The sequence below is a fragment of the Coturnix japonica genome, chromosome 19 (genome assembly GCF_054131305.1).
Source record: "Coturnix japonica strain WE chromosome 19, WE-NBRP24, whole genome shotgun sequence".
Lineage (NCBI taxonomy): Eukaryota > Metazoa > Chordata > Aves > Galliformes > Phasianidae > Coturnix > Coturnix japonica.
The window spans coordinates 6,297,358-6,320,860 of NC_140681.1; the positions used below are offsets into that span (position 1 = coordinate 6,297,358).

The following is a 23,503-nucleotide window of genomic DNA, read 5'->3' on the forward strand; positions in this document are numbered from 1 at the left end:
GTATTGGTAATGGTTGGACTGGATGATCTCCTGGGTCTTTTCCAACCTTGATAACTCTGTGATTCTGTGAAATGTTGATGAGTGGTCGTTGCATCTCAGCTGTGGGTCTGGGCTCAGCCTGTGCAGCAGCACCTCGGGGCTGGGGCCGAGCCCGGTGCCGGGGCTGTGCTGCCTGCAGGAGGCGGCGGGGCTGTGGGGCTGGGGCAGCCGCTGTGGGTGCAGCACATGGGCATGGGGGAGGGCCGGCAGCAGGGAGGGCGATGGGCCCGAGCCCAAATCGCGTTGGTCACAGCACAGGGGCTGCAGGGGATGGCAGATGTGATCCTGCGGGGTTAGGAAAGGGCACAGCAGAGCACCGAGGAGCACAAGGCAGTGAAGCGCAGCACGAGCCATCGATTGCCTGCACGGATGATGTTGTGCAGCCACCTCCATTGAGATGCGCGTCCTGAGCGCGGATGGAAAGCGAAGGGAAAGGAGGAGCGGGGGATGGAGGGGCAGGAAGCGCTTGGTGCCGGCGGGAGCAGTTCCGGGCCATGGCGCCATGGGAAGGTGATCGGGGCCGGGAGGAGCGGGGTGTGCGCCGCCAACGGGGTCGGGCCGCGGTGCGGGGCGTGGAGGGATGTCGGGGGAGGAGCTGGCGGTGCTGCGGCACGCAGAGGCGATGCGTGCGGTGCCAGCGAGTGCGTGGAGCTGAAGGAAGGTGTGTAACATGTCCTTGCTCTGGCTGTCGGTGAGCGGGACGAGTCGGGGCTGCAGTTCTGTGCTGGTGTTTGTTGCTGGGACCGGCTGCCTGAGCAGAATGGGGGCAGCGAGAGGGAGGCTGGACAAGCGGCAGCATCAGGAGCACGGCCCGGTTCTGCTGTGCTGATGGTGCTGTACGGCTGTGGGTCCCCACTGAGGGTCGGTGAGGCAGCGTGGCCCCGTGTGTGGACGTGGGATGTAATGAGAGTGAGTGGATGCAAATGGAGTCGGAGGTGTTACAAGGAGAGGCTCTGGATTGGAACAGGGAGAGCAGAGCTGGTGTGTCCCAGCAGGCAGGCGTAGTCAGGTGCCCTTTGGAGCCTGCTGTTCTTGGTGCTGAGCTCAGGAGCCCCATCAGATCAGCGTGGTGCTGCGTGCTGCGTATGGCAGCGCCAAGAGATTCCCTTGTGGAAGAAGGGGGAGGATGAAGGAGGCCGAGGGCCCTTTGCTCAGGGCCAGCTCGTCTGTGCCCTCTTGCTGACCGGAGAGAAGGGCTGCCCGCTGGGCACAGGCAGTGCCTTCTGGCTCCCGTGCCGTGCCCTGTCCTCCAGCCCCCTCCTCATGCCATGTGGAACGCCAGTGCCAGCAGTGCCAGCAGTGCGGCCGCCATGTTAGAACCCTGGCCACAGCCGTTACCTTGGTCACCGTTGGTCACCGTTGCCCAACGCAACGCACTCGCCTCTTAGATCTACGGCCGGTAACAGCCATGTACGGGCCTAAGAGAGCGAGGCTGGAGGAAACCCACCCTTTAGATGGGAAGATGGTTCCGGGGACCGCGGGGTCGAAGAGGAGGAGGAGGGGGCCCATTGCCAGCACCATCAGGCAGCAGTCAGGCAAGGGAGCCCATTGCCATCGCGCCTGGACCAGGCGCGTGACCACCTCCGTGGAGCCCATGGAGGTGGATCCACCTCCAGATGAACCCATGGAGGTGGATCCACCTCCAGATGAGCCCATGGAGGTGGATCCGCCCGATGCACAGCTGGCCTGGCACCACACCACCGTGCCAGGCCCTGCAGCAGTACCACCTCAGCTGCAGCATCGCTGGTCCAGGCGCTGGGCTCCGTACCGTCTGCGCGGCCCCCGCCCCCGGCATTAGCCGGGTGGCTTCATTTAACATCAGCTCCTCCTTTGAGACCTTGCGGGCCCCCGGTTCCATCTAACCCTGTTTTTATTGTTGTTTTTCTTGTTGTTTTTGTTGTTGTTTTTATTGTTGTTTTTATTGTTAGATTTAGTTAGTTAGTTTAGGTGTTAGGATTAGGTTCTTGTTCATGTTTTTTAATTAGGAGTAGGTTATTGTTCACGTTTTATTGTTAGGTGTAGGTTTTTGTTCCCGTTTTAGAGTTAGGCGTAGGTTAGTGTTCGTACTTAGAGTTAGGTGGGTTCCTACCAGCAGCTGGCAGCAAACAGCGCTCACTCGGTAAGCACACGTCTGCTTTCTCACCCAATTCCATGAGTGCTGCTCCATGAGTGAGGAGGTCTGTGACATCTCCGAGGGATGGGATTTGCATCTTGTGACTTTTCTGTTGCAGATTGTCGAGGAGCAGAGCGTGAGTGGCTGTGAAATGCAATTGGGAAATGCTTCATGGAAACAGTCTGGAGCTGTGTCTGGAGCTTCCTGCGTGGCCATTGTAAGGTAGGTGTGCCTTACTGTAAGCGTGCTCTGAAGCAGTGTCGGTTAAGCACAGCTCACTCCTCTGTCTTCAACAGATCAGCTTTCTGCACTCTTTATTTCCGTGGCTGGCGTTGTAGAGCGCAGCAGCAGCAAGGCCGTGAACACGTCCACAACCAGGTATGTGAACGTGGGTGACTTTAATGGCTAGAATAACATTGCTGTTAGAATTAATAAGGCAGTGGTCACGCGTGTGTGCTGGAGCTCAGGGATAGGTTTATTCTTGCCTGCTGAGCTTTTCCCTTATTTGACACCCACCCATCCTCTCTTGCTTCTCTTCCCTTTCAGTTGTTAGAAAGCTCCCTGACTGTTTCCCAATTGATTCTTGCAGGACTCGGAGGGTTTTGAGTCTAAGACCTGGGAGACGGTGAAGCAACCCAAGGCAAGTGCTGCTCAGCTGAGCAAGAAAGCCAAGAAGGAAAGCAAAAAGAAACGATAAGGGCTTGAGCAGGAAGGCACAAAGGACAGCAGAATCGCCTGCATTGCGTCCTCAGAGGTGCACCAAAGGACACACGCTGCGTGCTCCGGTTTTCAGGCCTGGCCGTGCTTTCCCTTTCCTGGACTGCGGAGAGGAACTGAGCAAGTTTTAGTCATTACCAGTATCCCGCCTATTTGATTTCATATTGAAATGTATTTTGGATGCATTTAGCATCTCTTTGTTGCAAATAAAAGCGAAACAAACATTTGAATGGTGGTGCTGCCTCTTCCAATAGCTGATCAATACAGTGCCTGGCTCGGGCTAGTGATTGCAGGACCATGAAGTGTTCGGCTTCACATCCCTACCTGAATCACAGAATCACAGAATTGTAGGGGTTGGAAGGGACCTCTAGAGATCATCGAGTCCAACCCCCCTTCCAAAGCAGGCTCCCTACATCACATCATATCACACAGCTCGGCGTCCAGTCGGGTCCTGAATATCTCCAGAGAAGGAGACTCCACCACCTCCCTGGGCAGCCTGTTCCAGAGCTCCGTCACCCTCACTGGAAAGAAGTTCTTCCTCACATTCGTGCGAACCTTCCTATGCTGTACTTTCATCCCATTAACCCTAGTCCTGTCCCCACGCACTACTAAAAAGAGACCAGCCTCGCCACTATGGCCCCCACACCTCAGGTATTTATAAGCCTGGATCAGATCTCCTCTCAGCCTTCTTTTCTCAACGCTAAACACACCCAGTTCCTAAGTCTCTCCTCATAGGGGAGATGCTCCAGGCCCTTCACCATCTTTGTGGCCCTCCGCTGGACTCTTTCCAAGAGATCCCTGTCTTTTTTGTACTGGGGAGCCCAGAACTGGACACAATATTCCAGATGAGGCCTCACCAGGGCAGAGTAGAGGGGGAGGATCACCTCCTTCGACCTGTTGGACACGCTCTTTTTAATGCACCCCACTGTGCCATTGGCCTTTTTGGCTACAGGTCCCTCTCAGCAGAGCTCCTCTCCAGCAGCTCTTCCCCCAGCCTGTACTGGTGAATGCAATTATTTCTACCCAGGTGCAAGACTCTACACTTGCTTTTGTTAAACCTCATCCGGTTTCTTACTGCCCAGCTCTCCAGCCTGTCCAGGTCTCGCTGAATGGCAGCACAGCCTTCAGGCGTGTCAGCCAATCCTCCCAACTTTGTGTCATCACAAACTTGCTGAGGGTGGTCACTATCCCCTCATTAAGGTCGTTGATGTTGAACAAGACCGGACCCAGCACAGACCCCTGGGGGACGTCGCTAGTTACAGGCCTCCAGCCAGACACCGCACCACCAACGACAACCCTCTGCACTCTGCCAGTCAGCCAATTCTCGACCCACTTGTTTTTAATTATTATTTTTTCCATTACTGGTACTAGAAGAAAAAATGCTAAGAATAAGCCTGGAATTGGCTAGGTTACGTTTTTGCTCTCCTAGACCTCTTTGCATATACAAAAATTCACTTCTTCAGAGCAATCTGAAGATCTGGATTTAAGCTCATCCCTTATAGAATAAGAGCCATAACACCACAGGCTTGTTGGTTGTGTTGGGTGGACAAGAGAAGGGATAGCCATGAATGGTCTCACATTATTTATACCCTACTTGGGAACTGAACCTCTTTCCAAAGTGTGCTTTCCATGACAGTTCTCTTCCCCTTTTCTTCACCAGCTGCTGTTCTCCATGCTTTGTTCTCTCGCTTGGACTTTTCTCAGCCATTTGCTCCAGATCTGTAATGTCCTGAGGATTCAACTCCTGCCATCCTCTGTGGCTGTCGATGTGGCTCGGCTTTGTGATTTACTGCGTGGCAATGTTGTGAAAATCCTGGGCTCCCCAAGGCTACAAAGCAGAGAGCTGTTAGCTTCAATCATGGGCACGAGATATGGGAAAACAGAACAGAGTGCAGCTCAGAGGACTGCCTCGAGGTAGAAATGAAGCTGGTAGTTCTATGGCCATTAACAGCAATCCTGTTCAGCAGCAGTGAGAGCTACTCCCGTGTGGCAGGGGAAGGTTAATTCTCTAATAAAGAAATGAGGGCTAAGCTGATGCACTCGGGTCACAACAGCTGCTTTCTAAGTGAGCAGTATTGATTGATTCTGTGTTATTAAATGGACCACAGCAAGCAGCATCCTCCAAGCACAGAGCTTGGAAGTGTGCTCTGCAGTAGGAAAGTAGCAAAGTACAAATCACTTTTAGAGCGGCTAAACACCCTTAGCACCCATGGAGTGTGTTCCCCTTCACTGCTGTGCAGAATATACCCTTGTCAGTGCACAAGGTTGGATTCCAGTGCCAGAGACAGTCACTGCCAGCTCTGTGGGGCCATGAAGGAAGGGGCAGGAGGGGGATATGCTACAGTTCTGAGGTGAAGGAAACTCCCCACAGCCCTGCATGGGGAGACTGTATAACGGTTCTGCTGCCTGTAATTACGAAGCACGCCGTGTTTGTCTTTCCCACAGCCGTCCACGCGTCCAAATATTTATGCAGGGCAGCGTGCTTTTAAATAAAACTTGTTTGCTGTCCGTCTTTGTATCCGCGCTCATTCATTTCGATATATACGGACGTGCTATTCACCAGAACAAATCGCCTTTAGCCATCAGCTGAGCCGGGCACCGCACCGGGCAGGGGCGGCTCTTAGAGGCGGGGTGAGGCGGAGCCGCGGGTCGCTGCGGGGCTGAGCTCGCAGCTCGGAGGCGGCGGGCGCTGCGGGAGCGCGGTGGGTAACGCTCGGGGGAACCACGGTGGTGCGTGAGGGAGGGGCGGGCGGATGGTTGTTGTTGCTGTTGCTGTTTTCGTGCTCTTTTATCCGTCTTTCCTCGCCTTGCCCGCTATTGTTTGCGCAGCGCCTCCAGGAACAGCGCTGCTTGGTGGTCTCGGTGTTCATTTCCCTTTTTTCCACGCGGTTTCTGTGCACGGAAGGGCAGCTCTCGAGCAGGGAGCTGCTGCGTGCAGGCTGTGCTCACAAAGGAGCCGCAATGTGCCGGGGCAGCCGGCACGCGGGGAAGGAGTTGGGAAACTGAGATGGGCAGGTAACCGGTGCCTGAATATTGCTGTTGGTGGTGATGTGTTAGTGCCTGGGAACACCAAAATATGTGTTTCGAGCAGTTTTTAGGCTGTGTAAATACTCTCGGAATAGCATTCTCGCGGCCGGGCTGCTGGCGCTCCCGATGTCCCCGTAATAGCAGCGGGGTCGGTGCCGGAGGAGCTGCCCGGGGAGGGCTGAGGGTGCTGCGCTCCGCAATGCGAGCTGCGGGTGTCACCGTGCAGCTTTCGGGTGTGCAGCCCGCACAGGGGAACGCAGGCAGTCACTGCTGGGGAACGTGCTTTGTGTGGTTTTTGCATAGGGAGAATGGTGTGTGAGTGTGTCACGGAGGTGGGTCAATTCAAGCCACCCATAGGGGTGTTTTGAACTCTACAATACGGATGCTGCGGTCCCTCTTCTGTTAACGCTGTTTCTCCCTGTCAGGGTGCAATTCCTGCCCCTGGGGCTTTGTGTGGTGCTTGGAGCTCACGGCACATGCGGTGTGACTCCTCAGCTCCTTCATGGGCTGCACGTTCCTGAACAGCATCCACGGATTTGTGCTTTGGTTTCCCTTTGTGTTATGGGCATAAGCTGCTTTCTGGGCATAGCAGGAGTGCTAGAGCATGTAGCATTTGGGTAGCTGCAGAACTACTTCAAGTATTAGTTCACTGTGATTGCAAATAGAAACTTCTTTGAAATCAAGGCTCCTCTGTGGGTTTGGGTTCGGTTTACGTATAAGAGCTGTTCACCTGAGGCAGCACAACGTTTTGTATGCACCCAGCGGCCTCTGTCCCAGGGCACTCCTGTTTACTGCCAAGTACACACCTGCCTTAGCTGAAAGAGCTGGTTTCCAAAGCCTGGGGAGGACTTCAGGCACAACAGTGGAACTACATGATCCTTGAGGTCCCTTCCAACCCGGGTCATTCTGTGATTCTGTGATTCTGTAACAGTGTTGGCAGTTTCTTCTGGCAGGGAGTTCCCTCTCTCAGCTCTACTTCAGCTGTTTCTTCTGACCGAGGCAAAGCCTCCAGGGAGCCAGAAGCCTGCACTGCTATATACCAGACCTAGGTGTGTTATGACCTTTTGCACATCACTTCACCTCCCTCTTGTTTTCTTTCTTTCTTTTTTTTCTTCCTTCTTATTTGTAAAGCCTTTACTTTGCAGCCATGTTACGGAGGTGGAGTTGGATAAACATTCTTAAAACTCAATTAGGAAACATTGTGTGTTGCAAAACTTAGCAACCAGTTTTGCTCTCCTTTGAGCTCCAGAGCCTGGGGAAAAAAAAAAAGGAAAAAAACTTCTGTAAGTCCTGGACTCATGTAAACTGAGGTGACATAATGTGTTTTGGTGGATTTACGTGATAAATGTGTCCTGAAAGCAGTATGTCAGAGTGCATGAGTAAGGCATTGCAGCATGTGGTGATACACCACGTGTCAGCAGCTGGATGCTGCAGTGCTGCTGGTTACTGCCTTCTCCTGGAGGAGTCCTGATTCAGCTGGGCCAACATCTGCTCCTGGTGCTGAGCAATTGGGGTTTGTGTGTCCAGCTGCGTGCTGGAAAACAATGCTCAGGATTTGGCTCGTGCCCCAAGAGGATGCAGCAACAAGCAGCGCTGAGCTTGGGGTGCTCAGGAGTTTATTTTATTTGAGGTTGTGTTTTTACCATTGAAAGACGCAACCCAGAAATGTTGTTTTGCAGTGCTTGACATCAGTTGTCAAGGCGATATAAATGGAAAGAGGTGAGGGCCCAGTGTGCCATAAGGAAAGCTATTGCTCCCTGTGAGTACAGGGGAGTGCTGAGATGCAGCCTGCAGGAGTGGCTCCTTCACGTGTCCCAGCTGGCCAAAAGCCCTTCATGTCCTGCTCTCACTTCAGTGCCGACCCTGCTTTAAGCAGGGTGGGGAAAGAGGTGATGACCCGAGGATCCTTGCAGGGGCTGTGATGGTCTGTGAGCTGTGTGACTTGCTCTGGCAGGGTGAGGAGGGAGGATTCTTCTTTAAATCCTTTAAGACTTGGATGCTGCAACATAAGACTAAGGTTGAAGTATATTCTGCCTTTGTACATCTTCTAGGCTCTTTGTTCAGTGAAACTCTTGCTTACTTGGGGAAGTTCTGGCCCACATGCTTCTACTTGAGCAGTTTAAGTGCTGCATAAAAACGTCTTGGTCCTGACATAGTGTTTGAGCTTTCCTGTTGCGAATGTAAAATCCATATGGCGTTGCTTCTCAAACTCATTAATACTTTCGACATCTTCCAGTGACTGTTCACTGCCCAGTGGATCCAAGTCAGGGGTCTAGAAACAGAACATGCAGATCTGTTAGCCCAGATGTGCTGGGCACATATACCACATCAATGCTGCTGACACATTCAGAAGATGTAACCCTGATTCCTGCACATCCAAACTCTATCATGCTTGAAAACACATACGTTGCCCTTCAGCACGGAAGACAAAAATCAGAACAATGACAGCCCAGAAAACAGGAGTAGAAAAATACATTCACTCTAAGAATAAAAATCAAGCATTTTCAGACTTCATAATTATTATTATTACCTTGAAGCCAGCTCAGAAATGAAAAGCCTGAGTCAACAGGTTGAATGCCAGGACCCTGCTAGCATAATAACATATTAAAGTTTATTAAAATAGCTTTTTAAGTTGGTTGAAACATGGTGCTCTCCCAGCACCTCTAACTGTTCTATAATTACCACTTAATTCCCTGCTTTGCTTGTGTGGGACTGGAAAACAAATATTTGCAAGCTAAAACGCCAGCAGTTTTTGACAGTTGCCTACTTGTAACTGCTCAGCATTTGCACATGGGATATAAAAAAGCCTCACTGCATTTTACACAGACAGAAAGCTGCTCCCAAAGCTCCTTCCTAATGAAAAGCATCACTCCAGATTACAGAACACTATGGTGAATTAGGAGCAATTATTTAATTACCTCATTTATTCCTTCATTACAATGATGTAGATTCCTAATTTTGTCTCCAAAGATCTGGTTTTGCCTTGTTGTTCTTCTTTAAATGTAAGGGTTTGTCATGATATTTTGCAAGCAATAGCAGGATAAAATAAAGCTGGAACATTTAAACCTTCTGAAGCTTCTCGTTTATCTCATTTAAAAGACAGATAACTACTCCAAATAGATGACATGCCCATTGTTAAAGCAAACTAATGGAAGTCACCTGATATTATCTCCAACATTTTTTGGCTTCCAAAAAGCAAAACAAGATCACACCAACAGCAAAGCAGAATAGAGCAGAAGAGCTGGCACAAATCCTAGGACAACATAATTAGCTCCTAGCTCTTTACACAGCCCACAGAGATGGTCTATCTTCACAAATGGATTCACTGGTAACTGTAAGCTTTCTCGCAAAGCCCAGACCAAACAAAAAGGCTTGCCAATTCATTCCAACATCTGAGACTGCACCTTGTAAACAAGAGGAGGGTGTGATCCAAAACAGACATGCTGGAACGTAGGCACAGCCACCTGGCAGAATCACAAGGAGCCCATAGGCATTCAGCTATCGCTTTCTGGAACGTTGGTAAAATCCACGATCTAACCCCATTTTGCTCACATGCAGTCACTCTGATTCTTACATAAACTTCCCTGATAAGGACAGAACCCAGAAGAACCATCTCACTGCCTAGTTCTGGCTGTGTCTCAAGTTCTATATGAAACATGAGAATTGTTATTTCCAGCACCACTGTCCTCTGTACTTCATCCTTCTGTTTTCTTGCCTACCTTTTCCTGAGCAAAGACAGATAAAACTAAAATGAAGGAATAGATTTGGACCATCTCTTAGAAGCAGTTGGTACGTGCTGGGCCTGTGTTAGTCTGGCAAAGCAAATGACTTTCCCTTCTCAGAGAAGACTCCACAGATGAGTAAACAGAACAAAGCATGCTGCTTGATTGCACCAAAACCATACCCAAAACAAAAGCAAAGGGTTGGTTCTTTACCATAAAGTTCTCTGCATTTGAAAGCAAAGAACACAAAGGCAAATACCATTTTCAAAAGGAGCTTACCTTTAATGCTAGGTTACAAGCATTTAAGTAGTGGTGGGTCAGACAACCATACAACAACTTGAGTTTTAAGTACTTACAATTCAATGTCATCAATTCTCTTAAAAAGAAAGAAGCAGACACAATGCATTATAGATTATTTCAGCAAAAGTAATGCAAAAGTAAAGGAAGACAGGAGTTTGCAGCATGACCAAGGTAAGTGTGTTACCTGCTACATTTACAACCCTATAAGCAAGCCACCCTTCAAGCAAGGATGCTGGCTTGCATATGTCACCAGGAATAAGTACAAATGGAAGCAGTGGTACCTACAGATGATTTATCTTCTCAGGCTGTTTTCTTTTATCCCCAGTTGAAGTTTTTGAGGAAGCTTACTGCCATTATATAATTATGTACTTTAACCAGCATCAGCAAGCCTAGAGGTTATGCTTAGAATTGTGAGAAATCAAACAGTAAGACAGATCCCAGAGCACACTGCAAGAAGGGTTACTGATTTCAGGCATACTCTTAAACAATCATAACTCTAAACTTCCATAACTGCATAAGGAAAGCTGCAAATGAGGAGCAGCTGCCAAATCAGCAACGAGAGTATTAAAGGAAAACCTTAGCCCATCAATAATACAGATATTTACACATAGGGAACGTTTTAAGACAGAAACTTAACCCTCACAGAGATTAGAATCAGATCAACTTGGAGGAAACATACCTCTGGTTTGCTGTCCACAACATCCACTTCAATATTGACCTCCGCCTGTAGGATTTTCTGTTTCGTTTGTTCAACGGTCAGGCTCAATTTGTTGATGTAAGACTGAAGTTCCTCTGCAGAGTCCATGTTCAGCTCCACTAAAGCTTTGTGAAATTGATCCATTTGACCATCTTCCAGAAGTTCCTGCAGACAAATCAGAGCTGGCTGTGATGGATGATATAAGGTAACCAAACATGCACTAGCTACGTATGTATACACTGCTCTCATTATGGGAGACTCAAAATACCTCACAGAAAAGTACTATTCAGAACTCATAGGCATATCACAGAACCACAGAATCACAGAATTGTAGGGAAGGGAAGGGACCTCTAGAGATCATCGAGTCCAACCCCCCTGCCAAAGCAGGCTTCCCTGGGACAGAGGCGAGGCTGACAGGCCTATAATTACCCGGGTCTTCCTTCTTGCCCTTTTTGAAGACCGGACTGACACTGGATGTCCTCCAGTCTTCAGGCACCTCCCCAGTTCTCCAAGACCTCTGATAGATTACACAGAGAGGCTCAGCAACGACCTCCACCAGCTCTCTCTGCACCCGTGGATGCACCCCATCAGGTCCCATGGATTTATGGACCTTAATGTTTCCTAGGCACTCACAGACCACCTCTTCCCTGACTAAAGGGAAATCTCTCATTCCCCGGACTCTCTCATCAACCTCCAGGGTCTGGGATTCCTGAGGTAGAGACCTTTCAATAAAGACAGAAGCAAATGATCCTGCAGGGTTAGGAAAGTGCCAGCAGTGCCAGCAGTTAGAACCCTGTTGGGCCATGTTACAACCCTGGCAAACAGCTGTTGGTGCTGATGGTGCTGTACAGCTGTGGGTCCCCACTGAGGGTCGGTGAGGCAGCGTGGCCCCGTTTGTGGACGTGGGATGTAATCAGAGTGAGTGGATGCAAATGGAGTCGGAGGTGTTACAAGGAGAGGCTCTGGATTGGAACAGGGAGAGCAGAGCTGGTGTGTCCCAGCAGGCAGGCGTAGTCAGGTGCCCTTTGGAGCCTGCTGTTCTTGGTGCTGAGCTCAGGAGCCCCATCAGATCAGCGTGGTGCTGCGTGCTGCGTATGGCAGCGCCAAGAGATTCCCTTGTGGAAGAAGGGGGAGGATGAAGGAGGCCGAGGGCCCTTTGCTCAGGGCCAGCTCGTCTGTGCCCTCTTGCTGACCGGAGAGAAGGGCTGCCCGCTGGGCACAGGCAGTGCCTTCTGGCTCCCGTGCCGTGCCCTGTCCTCCAGCCCCCTCCTCATGCCATGTGGAACGCCAGTGCCAGCAGTGCCAGCAGTGCGGCCGCCATGTTAGAACCCTGGCCACAGCCGTTACCTTGGTCACCGTTGGTCACCGTTGCCCAACGCAACGCACTCGCCTCTTAGATCTACGGCCGGTAACAGCCATGTACGGGCCTAAGAGAGCGAGGCTGGAGGAAACCCACCCTTTAGATGGGAAGATGGTTCCGGGGACCGCGGGGTCGAAGAGGAGGAGGAGGGGGCCCATTGCCAGCACCATCAGGCAGCAGACAGGCAAGGGAGCCCATTGCCATCACGCCTGGACCAGGCGCGTGACCACCTCTGTGGAGCCCATGGAGGTGGATCCACCTCCAGATGAGCCCATGGAGGTGGATCCACCTGAGGATGAGCCCATGGAGGTGGATCCGCCCGATGCCCAGCTGGCCTGGCACCACACCACCGTGCCAGGCCCTGCAGCAGTACCACCTCAGCTGCAGCATCGCTGGTCCAGGCGCTGGGCTCCGTACCGTCTGCGCGGCCCCCGCCCCCGGCATTAGCCGGGTGGCTTCATTTAACATCAGCTCCTCCTTTGAGACCTTGCGGGCCCCCGGTTCCATCTGAACCCTTTTTTTATTGTTGTTTTTATTGTTGTTGTTTTTATTGTTGTTGTTTTTATTGTTAGATTTAGTTAGTTAGTTTAGGTGTTAGGATTAGGTTCTTGTTCATGTTTTTTAATTAGGAGTAGGTTATTGTTCACGTTTTATTGTTAGGTGTAGGTTTTTGTTCCTGTTTTAGAGTTAGGCGTAGGTTAGTGTTCGTACTTAGAGTTAGGTGGGTTCCTACCAGCAGCTGGCAGCAAACAGCGCTCACTCGGTAAGCACGCGTCTGCTTTCTCACCCAATTCCATGAGTGCTGCTCCATGAGTGAGGAGGTCTGTGACATCTCCGAGGGATGGGATTTGCATCTTGTGACTTTTCTGTTGCAGATTGTCGAGGAGCAGAGCGTGAGTGGCTGTGAAATGCAATTGGGAAATGCTTCATGGAAACAGTCTGGAGCTGTGTCTGGAGCTTCCTGCGTGGCCATTGTAAGGTAGGTGTGCCTTACTGTAAGCGTGCTCTGAAGCAGTGTCGGTTAAGCACAGCTCACTCCTCTGTCTTCAACAGATCAGCTTTCTGCACTCTTTATTTCCGTGGCTGGCGTTGTAGAGCGCAGCAGCAGCAAGGCCGTGAACACGTCCACAACCAGGTACGTGAACGTGGGTGACTTTAATGGCTAGAATAACATTGCTGTTAGAATGAATAAGGCAGTGGTCACGCGTGTGTGCTGGAGCTCAGGGATAGGTTTATTCTTGCCTGCTGAGCTTTTCCCTTATTTGACACCCACCCATCCTCTCTTGCTTCTCTTCCCTTTCAGTTGTTAGAAAGCTCCCTGACTGTTTCCCAATTGATTCTTGCAGGACTCGGAGGGTTTTGAGTCTAAGACCTGGGAGACGGTGAAGCAACCCAAGGCAAGTGCTGCTCAGCTGAGCAAGAAAGCCAAGAAGGAAAGCAAAAAGAAACGATAAGGGCTTGAGCAGGAAGGCACAAAGGACAGCAGAATCGCCTGGATTGCGTCCTCAGAGGTGCACCAAAGGACACACGCTGCGTGCTCCGGTTTTCAGGCCTGGCCGTGCTTTCCCTTTCCTGGACTGCGGAGAGGAACTGAGCAAGTTTTAGTCAATACCAGTATCCCGCCTATTTGATTTCATATTGAAATGTATTTTGGATGCATTTAGCATCTCTTTGTTGCAAATAAAAGCGAAACAAACATTTGAATAGTGGTGCTGCCTCTTTCAGTAGCTGCTCAATACAGTGCCTGGCTCGGGCTAGTGATCGCAGGGCCATGATGTGGTTGGCTTCACGTCCCTCCCTGCAAATGGAGCTGCTTGTCCCACATTTCCGTGTTGGTGTTCCCAACTGGTGGCCTTTCAGCCCAACTGGTAATGCTAGTGACGGACTGTGAGCATCCCTTGTTCTCCAAGGGCTGAGAGAAACAAAAGCAGTGTGGGAGGAAGAAAGGTGTCCCTGCGCCTTGAGCTTGTCTTTCTTCCCTGTTGGCTTTTCAGGGTTCTGGTGCACTGTCTGTTGCTGTTTGCACTGGGAAGCCCGGCTGCATGTGGGCAGCCATGTCCTGCGCTTCAGCTTCTCCTCTACCCACAAGGAGGAGTTCAAGTGTGGGTGGGATGGTGAGAAGAGCAGGGCTGGGAGTGGGGCTGGAGGAGAGGGCAACGGGCGGGCTGCAGGCGAACGTGCCTCGAGCCCAGAGCTGAGCTGTAAAATGGGAGGACCCCGAGCCGCGCTGCGCTGCTTCAGCTCCAATGGTTCATGATGGGCAGCGCCACGTGTTTAGTGCCAGGGTGCTGCAAGGGCACGTAGCTGAGCCAGAGCCCAGAGAGGAGAGGCTGGATGTCAAGAGTGTCTGGTGGCCATTTTCAATGGGCACCCTGGCACCTTCCACCAGCCTGCACGGTGGACTGTGTACAGCGAGCCACGAGGCACTGCCTCCTGCTGCCTGCCTGCCTGCCTGCCTGCCTGCGTGACAATAAGCAGTGCTGCTGGAGATGGAAGAGAGGATTGTCGGGTTGGGTGCAGCAAAGGAGCTGGTTGCAAAGGAGAGAAACCAAATGGGACTCACCACAGCCAACATACGGACATCTGTTCTCCAAGCATGCCCAAAGGTTGGGTCCTCTAACTTTACAGTCCTGACAGGTGCCATGAGACTTCTGTATCAATTCTTCTTTTGTTATCTCTCCAGCTGACTCCAGGTGTGGACAATTGCTGCTGAGCGATGACATTTTCATACGCTTTCTTTTGCAAGATCCAGACCCTGGGATTTCCACGACCAAGAATGCAGCGTAGTACCAACTGCCCAGCAAACTTCCCTCTTGCTTGAGTTCTTCGGCTGCACCTTAAGAACTGTGTTCAGTTTTGGGCCCCTCACTGCAAGAAAGACATTGAGGCCCTGGAACCGTTCACAGGAGGGCTACGAAGCTGGTGAGGGGTCTGGAGCACAGGCCGTATGAGGAGCGGCTGAGGGAGCTGGGATTGCTCAGCCTGGAGAAGAGGAGGCTCAGGGGAGACCTTCTAGCTCTCTATAACTTCCTGAGGGGAGGTTGTAGTGAGCTGGGGGTTGGCCTCTTCTCTCGTGTAGACATGATAGAACTAGAGGGAATGGTTTCAAGCTGCGCCAGGGGAGATTCAGGCTGGACATCAGGAAATATTACTTTTCGGAAAGGGTGGTGAGGCACTGGAATGCACTGCCCAGGGAGGTGGTGGAGTCACTGACCATGGGAGTGTTCAAGAAACGTTTGGATGTTGTGTTGAGGGACATGATTTAGCTGGGAAGTATTGGGAATGGTTGGACTGGATGATCTCCTGGGTCTTTTCCAACCTTGATAACTCTGTGATTCTGTGAAATGTTGATGAGCGATCATTGCATCTCAGCTGTGGGTCTGGGCTCAGCCTGTGCAGCAGCACCTCGGGGCTGGGGCCGAGCCCGGTGCCGGGGCTGTGCTGCCTGCAGGAGGCGGCGGGGCTGGGGCAGCCGCTGTGGGTGCAGCACATGGGCACGGGGGAGGGCCGGCAGCAGGGAGGGCGATGGGCCCGAGCCCAAATCGCGTTGGTCACAGCACAGGGGCTGCAGGGGATGGCAGATGTGATCCTGCGGGGTTAGGAAAGGGCACAGCAGAGCACCGAGGAGCACAAGGCAGTGAAGCGCAGCACGAGCCATCGATTGCCTGCACTGATGATGTTGTGCAGCCACCTCCATTGAGATGTGCGTCCTGAGCGCGGATGGAAAGTGAAGGGAAAGGAGGAGCGGTGGATGGAGGGGCAGGAAGCGCTTGGTGCCGGCGGGAGCAGTTCCGGGCCATGGCGCCATGGGAAGGTGATCGGGGCCGGGAGGAGCGGGGTGTGGGCCGCCAACGGGGTCGGGCCGCGGTGCGGGGCGTGGAGGGATGTCGGGGGAGGAGCTGGCGGTGCTGCGGCACGCAGAGGCGATGCGTGCGGTGCCAGCGAGTGCGTGGAGCTGAAGGAAGGTGTGTAACATGTCCTTGCTCTGGCTGTCGGTGAGCGGGACGAGTCGGGGCTGCAGTTCTGTGCTGGTGTTTGTTGCTGGGACCGGCTGCCTGAGCAGAATGGGGGCAGCGAGAGGGAGGTTGGACAAGCGGCAGCATCAGGAGCACGGCCCGGTTCTGCTGTGCTGATGGTGCTGTACGGCTGTGGGTCCCCACTGAGGGTCGGTGAGGCAGCGTGGCCCCGTGTGTGGACGTGGGATGTAATGAGAGTGAGTGGATGCAAATGGAGTCGGAGGTGTTACAAGGAGAGGCTCTGGATTGGAACAGGGAGAGCAGAGCTGGTGTGTCCCAGCAGGCAGGCGTAGTCAGGTGCCCTTTGGAGCCTGCTGTTCTTGGTGCTGAGCTCAGGAGCCCCATCAGATCAGCGTGGTGCTGCGTGCTGCGTATGGCAGCGCCAAGAGATTCCCTTGTGGAAGAAGGGGGAGGATGAAGGAGGCCGAGGGCCCTTTGCTCAGGGCCAGCTCGTCTGTGCCCTCTTGCTGAGCGGAGAGAAGGGCTGCCCGCTGGGCACAGGCAGTGCCTTCTGGCTCCCGTGCCGTGCCCTGTCCTCCAGCCCCCTCCTCATGCCATGTGGAACGCCAGTGCCAGCAGTGCCAGCAGTGCGGCCGCCATGTTAGAACCCTGGCCACAGCCGTTACCTTGGTCACCGTTGGTCACCGTTGCCCAACGCAACGCACTCGCCTCTTAGATCTACGGCCGATAACAGCCATGTACGGGCCTAAGAGAGCGAGGCTGGAGGAAACCCACCCTTTAGATGGGAAGATGGTTCCGGGGACCGCGGGGTCGAAGAGGAGGAGGAGGGGGCCCATTGCCAGCACCATCGGGCAGCAGACAGGCAAGGGAGCCCATTGCCATCGCGCCTGGACCAGGCGCGTGACCACCTCCGTGGAGCCCATGGAGGTGGATCCACCTCCAGATGAGCCCATGGAGGTGGATCCACCTCCAGATGAGCCCATGGAGGTGGATCCACCTGAGGATGAGCCCATGGAGGTGGATCCGCCCGATGCCCAGCTGGCCTGGCACCACACCACCGTGCCAGGCCCTGCAGCAGTACCACCTCAGCTGCAGCATCGCTGGTCCAGGCGCTGGGCTCCATACCGTCTGCGCGGCCCCCGCCCCCGGCATTAGCCGGGTGGCTTCATTTAACATCAGCTCCTCCTTTGAGACCTTGCGGGCCCCCGGTTCCATCTAACCCTGTTTTTATTGTTGTTTTTCTTGTTGTTTTTGTTGTTGTTTTTATTGTTAGATTTAGTTAGTTAGTTTAGGTGTTAGGATTAGGTTCTTGTTCATGTTTTTTAATTAGGAGTAGGTTATTGTTCACGTTTTATTGTTAGGTGTAGGTTTTTGTTCTTGTTTTAGAGTTAGGCGTAGGTTAGTGTTCGTACTTAGAGTTAGGTGGGTTCCTACCAGCAGCTGGCAGCAAACAGCGCTCACTCGGTAAGCACACGTCTGCTTTCTCACCCAATGGCACGAGTGCTGCTCCATGAGTGAGGAGGTCTGTGACATCTCCGAGGGATGGGATTTGCATCTTGTGACTTTTCTGTTGCAGATTGTCGAGGAGCAGAGCGTGAGTGGCTGTGAAATGCAATTGGGAAATGCTTCATGGAAACAGTCTGGAGCTGTGTCTGGAGCTTCCTGCGTGGCCATTGTAAGGTAGGTGTGCCTTACTGTAAGCGTGCTCTGAAGCAGTGTCGGTTAAGCACAGCTCACTCCTCTGTCTTCAACAGATCAGCTTTCTGCACTCTTTATTTCCGTGGCTGGCGTTGTAGAGCGCAGCAGCAGCAAGGCCGTGAACACGTCCACAACCAGGTACGTGAACGTGGGTGACTTTAATGGCTAGAATAACATTGCTGTTAGAATTAATAAGGCAGTGGTCACGCGTGTGTGCTGGAGCTCAGGGATAGGTTTATTCTTGCCTGCTGAGCTTTTCCCTTATTTGACACCCACCCATCCTCTCTTGCTTCTCTTCCCTTTCAGTTGTTAGAAAGCTCCCTGACTGTTTCCCAATTGATTCTTGCAGGACTCGGAGGGTTTTGAGTCTAAGACCTGGGAGACGGTGAAGCAACCCAAGGCAAGTGCTGCTCAGCTGAGCAAGAAAGCCAAGAAGGAAAGCAAAAAGAAATGATAAGGGCTTGAGCAGGAAGGCACAAAGGACAGCAGAATCGCCTGGATTGCGTCCTCAGAGGTGCACCAAAGGACACACGCTGTGTGCTCCGGTTTTCAGGCCTGGCCGTGCTTTCCCTTTCCTGGACTGCGGAGAGGAACTGAGCAAGTTTTAGTCATTACCAGTATCCCGCCTATTTGATTTCATATTGAAATGTATTTTGGATGCATTTAGCATCTCTTTGTTGCAAATAAAAGCGAAACAAACATTTGAATAGTGGTGCTGCCTCTTTCAGTAGCTGCTCAATACAGTGCCTGGCTCGGGCTAGTGATCGCAGGGCCATGATGTGGTTGGCTTCACGTCCCTCCCTGCAAATGGAGCTGCTTGTCCCACCTTTCCGTGTTGGTGTTCCCAACTGGTGGCCTTTCAGCCCAACTGGTAATGCTAGTGACGGACTGTGAGCATCCCTTGTTCTCCAAGGGCTGAGAGAAACAAAAGCAGTGTGGGAGGAAGAAAGGTGTCCCTGCGCCTTGAGCTTGTCTTTCTTCCCTGTTGGCTTTTCAGGGTTCTGGTGCACTGTCTGTTGCTGTTTGCACTGGGAAGCCCGGCTGCATGTGGGCAGCCATGTCCTGCGCTTCAGCTTCTCCTCTACCCACAAGGAGGAGTTCAAGTGTGGGTGGGATGGTGAGAAGAGCAGGGCTGGGAGTGGGGCTGGAGGAGAGGGCAACGGGCGGGCTGCAGGCGAACGTGCCTTGAGCCCAGAGCTGAGCTGTAAAATGGGAGGACCCCGAGCCGCGCTGCGCTGCTTCAGCTCCAATGGTTCATGATGGGCAGCGCCACGTGTTTAGTGCCAGGGTGCTGCAAGGGCACGTAGCTGAGCCAGAGCCCAGAGAGGAGAGGCTGGATGTCAAGAGTGTCTGGTGGCCATTTTCAATGGGCACCCTGGCACCTTCCACCAGCCTGCACGGTGGACTGTGTACAGCGAGCCACGAGGCACTGCCTCCTGCTGCCTGCCTGCCTGCCTGCCTGCCTGCGTGACAATAAGCAGTGCTGCTGGAGATGGAAGAGAGGATTGTCGGGTTGGGTGCAGCAAAGGAGCTGGTTGCAAAGGAGAGAAACCAAATGGGACTCACCACAGCCAACATACGGACATCTGTTCTCCAAGCATGCCCAAAGGTTGGGTCCTCTAACTTTACAGTCCTGACAGGTGCCATGAGACTTCTGTATCAATTCTTCTTTTGTTATCTCTCCAGCTGACTCCAGGTGTGGACAATTGCTGCTGAGCGATGACATTTTCATACGCTTTCTTTTGCAAGATCCAGACCCTGGGATTTCCACGACCAAGAATGCAGCGTAGTACCAACTGCCCAGCAAACTTCCCTCTTGCTTGAGTTCTTTGGCTGCACCTTAAGAACTGTGTTCAGTTTTGGGCCCCTCACTGCAAGAAAGACATTGCGGCCCTGGAACGCGTTCACAGGAGGGCTACGAAGCTGGTGAGGGGTCTGGAGCACAGGCCGTATGAGGAGCGGCTGAGGGAGCTGGGATTGCTCAGCCTGGAGAAGAGGAGGCTCAGGGGAGACCTTCTAGCTCTCTATAACTTCCTGAGGGGAGGTTGTAGTGAGCTGGGGGTTGGCCTCTTCTCTCGTGTAGACATGATAGAACTAGAGGGAATGGTTTCAAGCTGCGCCAGGGGAGATTCAGGCTGGACATCAGGAAATATTACTTTTCGGAAAGGGTGGTGAGGCACTGGAATGCACTGCCCAGGGAGGTGGTGGAGTCACTGACCATGGGAGTGTTCAAGAAACGTTTGGATGTTGTGTTGAGGGACATGATTTAGCTGGGAAGTATTGGTAATGGTTGGACTGGATGATCTCCTGGGTCTTTTCCAACCTTGATAACTCTGTGATTCTGTGAAATGTTGATGAGCGATCATTGCATCTCAGCTGTGGGTCTGGGCTCAGCCTGTGCAGCAGCACCTCGGGGCTGGGGCCGAGCCCGGTGCCGGGGCTGTGCTGCCTGCAGGAGGCGGCGGGGCTGTGGGGCTGGGGCAGACGCTGTGGGTGCAGCACATGGGCACGGGGGAGGGCCGGCAGCAGGGAGGGCGATGGGCCCGAGCCCAAATCGCGTTGGTCACAGCACAGGGGCTGCAGGGGATGGCAGATGTGATCCTGCGGGGTTAGGAAAGGGCACAGCAGAGCACCGAGGAGCACAAGGCAGTGAAGCGCAGCACGAGCCATCGATTGCCTGCACTGATGATGTTGTGCAGCCACCTCCATTGAGATGTGCGTCCTGAGCGCGGATGGAAAGTGAAGGGAAAGGAGGAGCGGGGGATGGAGGGGCAGGAAGCGCTTGGTGCCGGCGGGAGCAGTTCCGGGCCATGGCGCCATGGGAAGGTGATCGGGGCCGGGAGGAGCGGGGTGTGCGCCGCCAACGGGGTCGGGCCGCGGTGCGGGGCGTGGAGGGATGTCGGGGGAGGAGCTGGCGGTGCTGCGGCACGCAGAGGCGATGCGTGCGGTGCCAGCGAGTGCGTGGAGCTGAAGGAAGGTGTGTAACATGTCCTTGCTCTGGCTGTCGGTGAGCGGGACGAGTCGGGGCTGCAGTTCTGTGCTGGTGTTTGTTGCTGGGACCGGCTGCCTGAGCAGAATGGGGGCAGCGAGAGGGAGGTTGGACAAGCGGCAGCATCAGGAGCACGGCCCGGTTCTGCTGTGCTGATGGTGCTGTACGGCTGTGGGTCCCCACTGAGGGTCGGTGAGGCAGCGTGGCCCCGTGTGTGGACGTGGGATGTAATGAGAGTGAGTGGATGCAAATGGAGTCGGAGGTGTTACAAGGAGAGGCTCTGGATTGGAACAGGGAGAGCAGAGCTGGTGTGTCCCAGCAGGCAGGCGTAGTCAGGTGCCCTTTGGAGCCTGCTGTTCTTGGTGCTGAGCTCAGGAGCCCCATCAGATCAGCGTGGTGCTGCGTGCTGCGTATGGCAGCGCCAAGAGATTCCCTTGGGGAAGAAGGGGGAGGATGAAGGAGGCCGAGGGCCCTTTGCTCAGGGCCAGCTCGTCTGTGCCCTCTTGCTGAGCGGAGAGAAGGGCTGCCCGCTGGGCACAGGCAGTGCCTTCTGGCTCCCGTGCCGTGCCCTGTCCTCCAGCCCCCTCCTCATGCCATGTGGAACGCCAGTGCCAGCAGTGCCAGCAGTGCGGCCGCCATGTTAGAACCCTGGCCACAGCCGTTACCTTGGTCACCGTTGGTCACCGTTGCCCAACGCAACGCACTCGCCTCTTAGATCTACGGCCGGTAACAGCCATGTACGGGCCTAAGAGAGCGAGGCTGGAGGAAACCCACCCTTTAGATGGGAAGATGGTTCCGGGGACCGCGGGGTCGAAGAGGAGGAGGAGGGGGCCCATTGCCAGCACCATCAGGCAGCAGACAGGCAAGGGAGCCCATTGCCATCACGCCTGGACCAGGCGCGTGACCACCTCTGTGGAGCCCATGGAGGTGGATCCACCTCCAGATGAACCCATGGAGGTGGATCCACCTGAGGATGAGCCCATGGAGGTGGATCCCCCCGATGCACAGCTGGCCTGGCACCACACCACCGTGCCAGGCCCTGCAGCAGTACCACCTCAGCTGCAGCATCGCTGGTCCAGGCGCTGGGCTCCGTACCGTCTGCGCGGCCCCCGCCCCCGGCATTAGCCGGGTGGCTTCATTTAACATCAGCTCCTCCTTTGAGACCTTGCGGGCCCCCGGTTCCATCTAACCCTGTTTTTATTGTTGTTTTTCTTGTTGTTTTTGTTGTTTTTTTATTGTTGTTTTTATTGTTGTTTTTATTGTTAGATTTAGTTAGTTAGTTTAGGTGTTAGGATTAGGTTCTTGTTCATGTTTTTTAATTAGGAGTAGGTTATTGTTCATGTTTTATTGTTAGGTGTAGGTTTTTGTTCCCGTTTTAGAGTTAGGCGTAGGTTAGTGTTCGTACTTAGAGTTAGGTGGGTTCCTACCAGCAGCTGGCAGCAAACAGCGCTCACTCGGTAAGCACGCGTCTGCTTTCTCACCCAATGGCACGAGTGCTGCTCCATGAGTGAGGAGGTCTGTGACATCTCCGAGGGATGGGATTTGCATCTTGTGACTTTTCTGTTGCAGATTGTCGAGGAGCAGAGCGTGAGTGGCTGTGAAATGCAATTGGGAAATGCTTCATGGAAACAGTCTGGAGCTGTGTCTGGAGCTTCCTGCGTGGCCATTGTAAGGTAGGTGTGCCTTACTGTAAGCGTGCTCTGAAGCAGTGTCGGCTAAGCACAGCTCACTCCTCTGTCTTCAACAGATCAGCTTTCTGCACTCTTTATTTCCGTGGCTGGCGTTGTAGAGCGCAGCAGCAGCAAGGCCGTGAACACGTCCACAACCAGGTACGTGAACGTGGGTGACTTTAATGGCTAGAATAACATTGCTGTTAGAATTAATAAGGCAGTGGTCACGCGTGTGTGCTGGAGCTCAGGGATAGGTTTATTCTTGCCTGCTGAGCTTTTCCCTTATTTGACACCCACCCATCCTCTCTTGCTTCTCTTCCCTTTCAGTTGTTAGAAAGCTCCCTGACTGTTTCCCAATTGATTCTTGCAGGACTCGGAGGGTTTTGAGTCTAAGACCTGGGAGACGGTGAAGCAACCCAAGGCAAGTGCTGCTCAGCTGAGCAAGAAAGCCAAGAAGGAAAGCAAAAAGAAACGATAAGGGCTTGAGCAGGAAGGCACAAAGGACAGCAGAATCGCCTGGAATGCGTCCTCAGAGGTGCACCAAAGGACACACACTGCGTGCTCCGGTTTTCAGGCCTGGCCGTGCTTTCCCTTTCCTGGACTGCGGAGAGGAACTGAGCAAGTTTTAGTCATTACCAGTATCCCGCCTATTTGATTTCATATTGAAATGTATTTTGGATGCATTTAGCATCTCTTTGTTGCAAATAAAAGCGAAACAAACATTTGAATAGTGGTGCTGCCTCTTTCAGTAGCTGCTCAATACAGTGCCTGGCTCGGGCTAGTGATCGCAGGGCCATGATGTGGTTGGCTTCACGTCCCTCCCTGCAAATGGAGCTGCTTGTCCCACCTTTCCGTGTTGGTGTTCCCAACTGGTGGCCTTTCAGCCCAACTGGTAATGCTAGTGACGGACTGTGAGCATCCCTTGTTCTCCAAGGGCTGAGAGAAACAAAAGCAGTGTGGGAGGAAGAAAGGTGTCCCTGCGCCTTGAGCTTGTCTTTCTTCCCTGTTGGCTTTTCAGGGTTCTGATGCACTGTCTGTTGCTGTTTGCAATGGGAAGCCCGGCTGCATGTGGGCAGCCATGTCCTGCGCTTCAGCTTCTCCTCTACCCACAAGGAGGAGTTCAAGTGTGGGTGGGATGGTGAGAAGAGCAGGGCTGGGAGTGGGGCTGGATGCACTGTCTGTTGCTTTTTTTAC

General features: G+C 53.1%; 4 protein-coding genes and 1 long non-coding RNA gene across 12 annotated transcripts; 4 read left to right on the plus strand and 1 right to left on the minus strand.

The window, feature by feature from the left end:
• The first annotated feature begins 225 nt into the window (after positions 1-225).
• LOC146757828 (uncharacterized) lies at positions 226-3,099 on the plus strand. Of its 3 annotated transcripts, none has more exons than XM_085520281.1 (4): positions 226-549; positions 2,271-2,374; positions 2,449-2,530; positions 2,742-3,099. In XM_085520281.1, exons 1-4 carry the CDS (start codon positions 487-489, stop codon positions 2,847-2,849), a joined length of 357 nt encoding a protein of 118 aa, XP_085376407.1. In that variant the 5' UTR covers positions 226-486; the 3' UTR covers positions 2,850-3,099. The 3 variants fall into 3 exon arrangements, with proteins under 3 accessions (XP_085376407.1, XP_085376409.1, XP_085376408.1); XM_085520283.1 differs by having other exon boundaries at positions 523-2,158; XM_085520282.1 differs by having other exon boundaries at positions 523-700.
• A 2,398-nt stretch (positions 3,100-5,497) lies between these two features.
• LOC146757829 (uncharacterized) lies at positions 5,498-13,679 on the plus strand. The gene is made up of 4 exons (XR_014935949.1): positions 5,498-5,571; positions 12,851-12,954; positions 13,029-13,110; positions 13,322-13,679. It is a non-coding gene; the product is annotated as an uncharacterized LOC146757829 (long non-coding RNA).
• LOC146757830 (uncharacterized) lies at positions 7,496-12,419 on the minus strand. The gene is made up of 5 exons (XM_085520563.1): positions 12,393-12,419; positions 11,972-12,042; positions 11,045-11,132; positions 10,598-10,780; positions 7,496-8,168 (listed from the first exon to the last, which is right to left on the minus strand). The coding sequence occupies exons 1-5, from the start codon at positions 12,417-12,419 to the stop codon at positions 8,016-8,018; spliced, it is 522 nt and encodes a 173-aa protein (XP_085376689.1). The 3' UTR covers positions 7,496-8,015.
• Positions 13,680-15,519: 1,840 nt separating the features above from the next.
• Positions 15,520-18,357, plus strand: LOC146757831 (uncharacterized). 4 transcript variants are annotated; one of them, XM_085520287.1, is made up of 4 exons: positions 15,520-15,789; positions 17,529-17,632; positions 17,707-17,788; positions 18,000-18,357. In XM_085520287.1, exons 1-4 carry the CDS (start codon positions 15,727-15,729, stop codon positions 18,102-18,104), a joined length of 354 nt encoding a protein of 117 aa, XP_085376413.1. In that variant the 5' UTR covers positions 15,520-15,726; the 3' UTR covers positions 18,105-18,357. The 4 variants fall into 4 exon arrangements, 3 of the variants coding, with proteins under 3 accessions (XP_085376413.1, XP_085376414.1, XP_085376415.1); XR_014935946.1 differs by having other exon boundaries at positions 15,608-15,940; XM_085520288.1 differs by having other exon boundaries at positions 15,763-15,940.
• A 1,823-nt stretch (positions 18,358-20,180) lies between these two features.
• LOC146757832 (uncharacterized) lies at positions 20,181-23,037 on the plus strand. Of its 3 annotated transcripts, none has more exons than XM_085520284.1 (4): positions 20,181-20,476; positions 22,209-22,312; positions 22,387-22,468; positions 22,680-23,037. In XM_085520284.1, the coding sequence occupies exons 1-4, from the start codon at positions 20,414-20,416 to the stop codon at positions 22,785-22,787; spliced, it is 357 nt and encodes a 118-aa protein (XP_085376410.1). In that variant the 5' UTR covers positions 20,181-20,413; the 3' UTR covers positions 22,788-23,037. The 3 variants fall into 3 exon arrangements, with proteins under 3 accessions (XP_085376410.1, XP_085376411.1, XP_085376412.1); XM_085520285.1 differs by having other exon boundaries at positions 20,444-20,627; XM_085520286.1 differs by lacking the exon at positions 20,181-20,476 and adding an exon at positions 22,005-22,096.
• Positions 23,038-23,503: the final 466 nt, after the last annotated feature.